Here is a 9,516-nt window from a genome sequence, read left to right as displayed (position 1 = left end):
TTTTGGCAAAACCTCTAAAATGTGGTTATTTTGTGGCAAAGGGTTGTGTAAAACGGTTATTTTTATAAATTTCCCTTAAATTAAATAGACCATCATATATTTATTGTTTATATTCAATCAGATCTTAGTTTAAAAAAAATCGTCAATGAGTTTGTTTGATCAAGTATTTGGATAAACAGTTTATACTGATGCCAAACTGGTAATAAGAAGGTCTTTGAAGAAGTTAAACCATTCTGATAAGAACTTTTGTAGAAAAACATAAATTGTTTCAAATAAGCAATCCCAAACATCTACCCTTAAAATCAGATATAAAAGCATTTAAAGAGTTTGTTTGATCAAGTGGGTTGTACTTTAATTGCCATGGCATGGGTTGGGCATACCTAGAAAACCAAAAGAATGGGTATTTTAAGTGAGTGAGGTTTCATAGTACATATACAGATAGACCTACTCTCATTTAACATGTGATCCCTTCCAACTCCAAGTGTAAAGTAACAACAATCAAACTTTGATTCATTGCTACTCAAGATATATTATATTGCATCATATGCCAAAAGCTAAAAGGAAAAAAAAAACACAAATCTAAAGCATAGGTCACCGTTTTCAGTCCTTCAAGATCATTCAGGATTTTTTCAGGGTTTATGGGATTAGCCGAGTTGTGTACGAATTGGCCTAGACACTCAAGGTTAACAAAAAAAGATACAGCACAAATACCATCTTTTGAATCTACTTCAAAATGCGGTTACAACTTGGAAGCACAACCCCCCAAAAAATCTCAAATCTACAAACTAACAAAGTGTACCAAGTATTAACCGAACAAACATAGTGAGACAACTAGCAGTTAACCATATATATTCCAAATCAGACCAAACGAGCAAATATGCATATTTTTCGATAAAAACTTTGGCTTGTAAAAAGTGTACGAGAAGAAAAAATAGTATGCATCAAGCTCGACTAGTAGTGCAATTATGTGACCGTTAAAATGTATCTACGATTGTGTCAAACATATCCAAATTTACCACTCTGTGGACTTGTAGAAGAATATTTTTGTTGGTGATTTTAGTTTCACGAAACATTTTGGTGTAGTTGAGATAGATGAAGATTTGAGGTTGAACATTAGGACATGTTTAGTGGTGCAGAGTGCATGCTTGTGCATGCCATCTTGAACCTCAGATCATCATATAGCATGGGTCGAGGGGATTGTGCCCCTGGCGTTGGTAGGCCCTCTAGGGTTTTGAAACGGTATACTAAGTAATAGTCTGGAAGGTGGGTAGTTTTCTGAATTGTTTTAGGTGTGCAACCTTCTAAAATTCACTTCAGAGGTGCGGCTAAAATTCAGAAGACTTGTCTTATTCTAAGCTTTGGTGCAATTACTGTATTGATCTTATATGCTGGTATATAGTAACTAAGGGGCTCTTCTTAATAAGAGGTTTTTATACAGTAAGAGGTAGAAGTGTTTACCAAAATAAGAAAAAAAAAATACTAGTTGCTGACCGAACACTTTTGTTGTTGACCAGACTACTGATTATGATTAGAGATACATACCAATCTGACTATAGATAGCGATGGGCTTTTTTTTTAATTTCCTTTTTTACCCCTAGTCAAAATTGGTATTTATCCACCCACCACCAATCACCAATGTTTCCCCTTTTCAATCTATCCCATACTACCCCTAACCATCTCACTTCTCATATATTCTTTCTAAAACTATTTCATTGAAATTCGTAGTACAAGTTATTTTTACCAAATATGGAAGTTTTTTCCAAAATCCAAGAAAATGGGGATTTAAAGACTTTAAAACTACATTTAACAAAAAAAAAATTATATTTCATTTTTAATATTTCAATAAAAAAATTATGAGGTGTTGTATAATGAATTTTAAGGTCTATTCATCTTTTCTTTAGTTAAAGGTACGGTTTTTTAAAATATACTTTTGGTGTTTATTATTTTGACTACACAAAAAGAAGAAAGAATCTCCATTTAAAAAATAAAAGGGTATAATAGTCATTTACACCCAATCAATACTTAATACAAAATATGATGTAAACAACAATTTCTGATCAACAGTTATCGTAGTCAGTCATCTTATTCTAGTCAGACCTCTTACAGTGATCGGTGGATGGTGCATACCAATTTTTTTGGTAAACTAACCCTTGATATTATGATTGAACTACTTAACCACCACAAATTAACTGCTATAATAACTACGGATAAATACATACTTTTTGTCCCATTCTCTGAATAGATGATAACAATCTTACCACTGAAAATTTGAGAGGTTTTTGATTATCCCCAATACAAATTTCAAGGACCCAAAGCTTATTGTATTTGGAAAATGTTTTCTGACCCGATATTTTATCAGATTATCTAAAACTTTATATCCCTTGTCGAGGTGCTTTTAGGATGCACTTCTCCATTGATACAAAGAATGGAGACATACAATGCAAGAGGAAATTAAGGAATCTTGAATTTATGAAAAAGCAAGATGACACAAAGTTACATTTTCTGAGAGTTTCAACTAACATGGACCCACCACATCACACCATCATATTCGTTGCCAATTTGATGAATTTGTTTTAGACTTTGTACAAATATACATACAAACACACTCCTGTATATTTCTTTAAACGCAGGGCCACGTGCAGCTCGTGCGATCGTACAGAGCATCAAAGCCTAAAGGGGCATCAAATTGTCATTTATTACTAGTTTTGAGTTTAATAATTTGAGAATTGGACAACCGAGTTTTAACTATAAAAACATGTCCAAGGCCTAGTAGTAATGAATATATGTCCAAGGCCTAGTAGTAATGAATATTGAATGCATATCGTTGGAAAAGTTTTTGTTTATATAAAGTTGTCTGTATGAATAAAGTTGTTTGTATAAATTAATCTATTTGTATAAGTGAGAAAAGTTTTTGTTTGGGAGAGAGTTTTTATTCGCAGATGTAAGGAATGTTTTTTTAGTTGAAAGGGACATGTTTGGAAAAAAAATTAGTTTTCTATAAAACTCCCCCTAAAAGCTTACTGGATAAGTCACTTTCTATATCGTTAAGCCACTACGAAACAGTCATGCATAGTTGAGTGAATAAGGTGTTAGTTCCATTAAACTTATTAAGCTGCTAACAGATAAGCACTTAGCCTTTAATCGTTGGATCTGTAACTTTTAAGTTTTATTTTTTGCTTACTATGACGGTTAATATAATTTACTATTTTAGTTAAAAACTAATTATAGTGTTTCTTGTCTTTTAGGTTTCATATATTGAAATAAAGTTTCTATTTTGCTAATTTCAATTTGGAAAAAAAAAAATTAAAAAAGAAGGAAACACGATCTTAATCCATGATTTATCATTTTATATTTTGTATTCAAGGTTTTGGTTTTTATGTCCCCTCCATTGTATTTTTTTTTAATTATAATTAATAAAAATCAATATCGGAATGAGATACTTAGCTTGAATAAATTCTGAACTCTTTAGAAAATCGCATGTTTCGTTGTTTTATTGGCTTAAATTTTTTTGGCTTAGGAGCATTTTTTATTATTTTCGCTTAGGTCACCAAAAATCTTAAAACCGACCCTGTTTATACAACGCATCTGTATCAGCATTCAGCAACACAAGTTTTTAGCAATAAGATGGTTGAAGTAGCTTATTAGATGCTGCAAGGAAATGAATGAAGAATTTGGTTAAAAATCTGAATGGATTGACCAGACTGTATTCTGGAAAAAAGCAAATCAGACATTTAAATAATAATATTAGGAAACTGTGGGGGAGAAGAAAGTGTTGCAAGGATGGAAATGACAACTAAAAGCATGATGTTCAATGAAACTCCTCCTACAACTAAACAGTCTGGCAATAAGTAGCAATTTCAATGGAAAAGGCAAACAATTACGAAGAAGCATAAACAGGGGTGTGGGTAAATCTTTTAGCAAGAAAAATCCACTACTCATCAGCCTTGGGTGCTTCTTTAATTTCCTCAGCACTGTCATCCTGTGTTAAACCCAACATTACAATCCATAATCAGTAAAAATGGTTTTAGCAGAACTCCCTGAACAAAAAGATTCATGTATATCCAAATACCTGCATATCAGAAGTCCACAAAGTGAGGTTGTCACGAAGAAGCTGCATTATAAGAGTGCTGTCCTTGTACGAATCCTCTCCCAAGGTATCCAATTCTGCGATTGCTTCATCAAAAGCCTGGCAGTACATAACACAGATTCATGATCAAAATACCGTTGTGAGCAGAATAAACAATATGGAGGTAAAACATGATTGTGATGTGAGTAGTCTCATCTCTCACCTGCTTTGCAAGATTACAAGCACGGTCAGGTGAATTCAGGATCTCATAGTAAAACACGGAGAAATTGAGTGCCAGTCCTAGTCGGATTGGATGGGTGGGAGCTAGTTCCCCATTTGCAATATCCTGCAAGAATGAAAACGTTACAACTTATTCACTTGCCTTTTTTCAGTAACCTAACATCCATGTACGATTCTAAGTAGCAAAATGGTTGTCTAAGACAAATCAAAAGCAGTTCCTTTGGATCTGCTCTGTTGCAAAAGAGAAACTTAAAACCAACAAAATCCTAGCATTAAGTATGCATCCAATTTCATATTTCCAGATTGAACAAACACCCAAAGTTCAGTATTTGGAGGAGAACGAGCACTGATGCCAAGGAGAACAAGGCAACGGATTCTCCAAAACATACAACAGTTGGTTAAAGATCTGACAATTGCGACGGACCTAGACAGCACTAGGAATGTTTGAGGTAACCACCACATCATAGTTTCCTTTCAATATTTCATTTCAAACTTGGGAAAAGTGGTTCAGTAATCAAACTAGCAACAAATTAACCACTGTAAATAGCATCATATGGCACCTAGTATCGTATAACATAAGTTTAACTACCATTTTAGATCCCATAAACCTATTTAGAAAACTACACAAGTGTCCATTATTTGAAAACATGCCGAAAATAACTAAATCTGCCCCTAGCAAGAATCGGAATGAGTAATTTCATATTTGACTTGAATATACAGCCTAAAAATGAAGCGAATCTAATCTAATAAGGAAAAAGTAAACAAAAGCAGAACCAGTTACCAACGCAACTCGAAGTTATCGACAGAAAACCCTAACCTGAGCTGCCTTGTAAGCGGAGAGAGTGTTCTCGGCAGCTTCTTTCCTCTCAGATCCGGTCTTAAATTCAGCCAGATACCTATAATAATCTCCTTTCATCTTCAGATAAAAAACCTTGGAATCACCGCTAGATGCGGATCCGATGAGCTTCGAATCGAGAAGCTTTAGGATACCATCACAAATCGACGACAGCTCCGTCTCGATCTTAGATCTGTAGTCACGGATCGTAGACACGTGTCCCTCGTTGCCTCGGCTCTCCTCTTTCTGCTCGATCGAGGAGATGATACGCCACGAAGCCCTCCGTGCTCCGATGACGTTCTTGTAGGCAACGGATAGCAGGTTCCGTTCTTCGATGGTCAGTTCCTCTCCGCCTTCAGCGGCGGCAACGACTTTTTCCATGAATTCAACCATTTCCTCATAGCGTTCTGCTTGTTCAGCAAGTTTTGCCATGTATACGTTCTCTTCGCGTGGGGATGATGCGGCCGCCATTGCTGCGTGCTTGTTTTGTGAGAGAGAGAGATCAAGAGAGATCGAGAGAGAGAGAGAGAATGAAATGTGAAAAGAGCAGTCGTAAGTTTCAACCTATTTTGTTTTGCAGAGGAAGAGAGAGATGAGAGAGTGACGTGCGACTAGTGGATGGATGTTGCCACTTTTTACAAACCAGTGAATTCAAGTCCTCCATTATATGGTTGACTCCTTACTTTTAAAACAAAAAATAACAGTAAACTACAAATTTAGTCCATGTAGTTTGTCGAAAGTAACACTTTTCGTCTCTATAGTTTTTAATTCACGAAATGGTTATCAACGTTGGTAATATGGTCTATTTTTTATAACGGTCGTTAAAATATTCCGTTAAGTAACGATGATTTTCATCTTTTTTGATTTTTTTTGTTTTTACCCAATCAAAATCGATTTATAATTTTGATCCATCTAGTTTTTTATCGTGTAAAAGACAAAGTAGATCGACAAAATTATTCCACATTTGATGGAACTTTTTAACAACCATTAGAAAGAAGGACAAAATCCGAACGTTTTTACAAAGCACAATTGTCATCTTGAAATTTCAAAACTACAAGGACGAAAAGTGTTATTTTTGATGCACTAGAGGGACCAAAATTATAATTTGCTCAAAAAAAACTTCAATTTTGCTCAATAACGGCTTTAATCCATTACCAACGGATATCATATGTCTGTGATCTCTAACTTTCTCCGTTAAATCCAATTAAACGAGCGGCAGCTTATAATTATATTCGTTGTAAATTTCGAAAGGTCGTAACTTTTGACTCATATCAGTATTAGTTGTTTAGATTTAATAAAAGTTTTAGAGATCCATATATTCATTATATGTCTGTAATATATCTGAAATAGATTGTGAGAGACAAGGCTTATTTGGTCTTTTTCATTCTCTTTTGTCTCTTTGCCATCAATACACCCATCGTCTCTCTATCACAGACAACAATAAGCTCATGGGTCAAAGACCTTCCAGCCTAGTGGTAAAGGCTTGGGCATGACATAGTCATGAACCCAAGTTCGAGCCCTGGGAGAGGAGTGTTTGCGACATTTAAGTGGGACCATGTTTAGCCTCCAAATTTGCCGGGGATTAGTCGGGCTTTGGCCCGGACACCCTTACAAAAAAAAAACAATAAGCTCATGGTTGTCGAGGTATGGCTTCAGCTTTATTTGCAAGGTATACAGAACAACAAAGAGACCTAGATTGAGACCTGTTGGTTCAAGTTTTCAACCAAATTTGATTCATCTTTTTCCTTCGATTTTTATTTTCTCCCTCTGATTTCCAGGATTCACACATAATCGAGATGAACAAGAGGCTTTTGATATCACCTAGGGGTACCCCTAATCGATTTTTAAATGGATTGAATGGGTTATCCATTCAGTTATTAAATGAGTTATCCAACAAACCACAGGGATGAAGAGGAGGTTGTTGCTGGAGACGGACGGTCTTGTGGATGGAGTCATGAGGGAGATCCTGTGTATTTATATGTATATGTATATGTGTGTATATATATATATATATATATATAAGATTAATATATAATATAACATATTATTAATAAAGCTATAAATTAAAAATACCATATGTCCTTGAGTTAATTGTTTCCATTAACAATGATTAGTCTCAAGGACAAAAACCACAATAACCATCAATGAAATAAACAGATATTAGGGGATGAAAACAAAAATTGTCAACAAACCATAGAGAGAAAAACGTAATTTGCTCTAAATATTAATTAGAGTAAAGTACAAATTTGGTCGTTGTACTTTTGTAATACCCCTAAAATAAGAGACAATTTAAGCCCAATTTCACAAAGAAAAAGAGCCTATGAAATATAAAATCACCCATAAATAGGGAAATAGTATAGCGTTTACAATCCCAAATATATAAAAAAGATAAATAACAACTTATTAATCTAAACTATTCCACATCCAGGTTATAGACTGGTGTCCATCTTCTTTCAAAAGAATCCTGTCAAAGTATAAATGACGTCAGTTCACTAAAAACTATCATCCATCAAAAGTGCCTTTGATGGCAACCACCTCTCCGCTCATACCTTGGGAGTCTTACCACTAAGAGATTCTGATATACATGTCATTTGAGAAAAAAGTGTTAGGCTTAACAGCCTAGTGAAAACAAACAATTATTAAATAAAGCTATAAAACTTTAAAACGGAAAGCATAGCTTTAATCATGATATTTATACAACTCATGCTTACCCTTTGAAAGGGCATAAACCATCTGAAGATGACTGGAGAGACCCCATTTACCATTCATTGTGAGGACACACAAAAGTAAGCCACAAACCAATGTTATAGGAGCATTACTCATAGATAAGCATACACTGACATCAACCAAATCCGGTATATAATCAATCAAGTTAGTAAGCTTATACATAAGTGCACCATGATATCAACCAAATCCAGTATATAGTCAAATGAGATAATGAGCTCATTGATAAGTGCACAATGACGTCAGTCAAATCCAATATATATTCAAATGAGATAATAAGTTCGTTCAATTGGAAATTACATAATAACCACAATGCATATTTCCAAGATATTATAAGAGGGTTTTCGTCCATTACACATTTTATAAAAGAAACCGACTTCTATGTCTATGGATTCATTGCATTCTAGCTGTAAAATATATATCTATCTAGATATATCAAGTTTCACCCATTACAGAAAACACTTGTATATATAATCCCATTAAGGGGGTAAAATCCCATTTTTACGAACAAGACTCAAATGTACGTATATTATAGTTTTGAACTCCAAATACCATAAGACCTTGAAATAATCATTCCCCGAGTATTTTTAAACCATTCCACATACTTGTTTTATCGAAATATTCAAAATCCCTATAATGTCCAATTTTGACCTAGATGGTCCAAAATCAACCGACTGCAAAATACTTGAAATAGAAACTTAAAGGAAGTAAAATATATCCTTTTAACATGTATATGGTTTAGTAAAAGCAAAGAATGAACTCATGATGCTAGGTTTTTGGTGAAAACCTAGAAATCACGAAAACCTTTGAAAAGAGGATGAACACTTGGATCTTGAGGTATGGACTTGAACCCTTAGCTTAGATGATGTTTAAACCCTTTAGGATGGGTGGAAATGTGAAGTAAATTTTCAAGAAAAATGCATTCAGTGAGGAGGTAAAAGAGAAACACGAGAGAGAAAAAAGTTGGTGGAAAGATGAGAGGAAAACCCCATTTTCGGCTCTTTACTGCACCAAACTAACCATCATGTGACCTGGCATGCGACTTAGGTCGCAACACAGGTCACCCGGTCTTCTGACCTAGAGCAAACAGTGGGATACGCAGCTTCCCGCATGACTTAGGTAACGGGGAAGTCGTGCGGTTACTGAAAATCGCCTAGTGAGGTCTTTTACCCCAGCCTTCTCAATTCCCAACATACCACCAATATGAAAGTAGCTACTTAAACTAAATTCCAACCTTGAACTACTAAGCTCGAGATTGAAGACACAAATAAATATATTTACAAAATTTTGGGTGTTATAAGTTTGTCAACAATAACAATATATGATCCTACAATTTTGAAATTACAAGATGGTCGTGGTTTGGAAAAACGTACAGATTCGGTCCATACTTCTAACATCCATTAACAAATTTCGTAAAAGAACGGCATTTTCGTGCTTTTATCGATTTTTTTGTCTTTTACCAAATCAAAACTCACAGGGACCAAAATCATAAGATCAATCTTGATTGTATAAAAAACAAAAAAACCAATAAAAAATACACTTCATTTAGTTGAATCTTTTAACGGCCGTTAGAAAGAGGGACTAAATCCGAACGTCTTTGCAAAATATGATGGTTATTTTATCTATATCTATATCTATACTATATTATAAA

At 34.5% G+C, this 9,516-nt stretch overlaps 1 protein-coding gene across 1 annotated transcript; it reads right to left on the bottom strand.

Moving 5' to 3' along the window:
• Positions 1-3,710: 3,710 nt before the first annotated feature.
• On the bottom strand, positions 3,711-5,792 carry LOC112515105 (14-3-3-like protein). Its single transcript, XM_025121760.1, has 4 exons — positions 5,124-5,792; positions 4,290-4,412; positions 4,070-4,186; positions 3,711-3,979 (listed from the first exon to the last, which is right to left on the bottom strand). The coding sequence occupies exons 1-4, from the start codon at positions 5,610-5,612 to the stop codon at positions 3,932-3,934; spliced, it is 777 nt and encodes a 258-aa protein (XP_024977528.1). The 5' UTR covers positions 5,613-5,792; the 3' UTR covers positions 3,711-3,931.
• Between the last annotated feature and the right edge of the window lie 3,724 nt (positions 5,793-9,516).

The sequence above is a fragment of the Cynara cardunculus genome (assembly GCF_001531365.2).
Source record: "Cynara cardunculus var. scolymus isolate 2C chromosome LG 7, CcrdV1, whole genome shotgun sequence".
NCBI classification, from domain to species: Eukaryota; Viridiplantae; Streptophyta; class Magnoliopsida; order Asterales; family Asteraceae; genus Cynara; species Cynara cardunculus.
Note: the sequence above shows the minus strand (reverse complement) of the source record. Positions and strands in the feature narration are given on the sequence as shown.

Coding starts and splice junctions, on each gene's coding strand:
- LOC112515105 (XM_025121760.1), bottom strand. CDS start 5,612: ATGGCGGCCGCATCATCCCCACGCGAAGAGAACGTATACATGGCAAAA. Junction 4,187..4,289: donor CTTGTAATCTTGCAAAGCAG/GTGAGAGATGAG, acceptor ATGTACTGCCAG/GCTTTTGATGAAGCAATCGC. Junction 3,980..4,069: donor TGTGGACTTCTGATATGCAG/GTATTTGGATAT, acceptor GGTTTAACACAG/GATGACAGTGCTGAGGAAAT.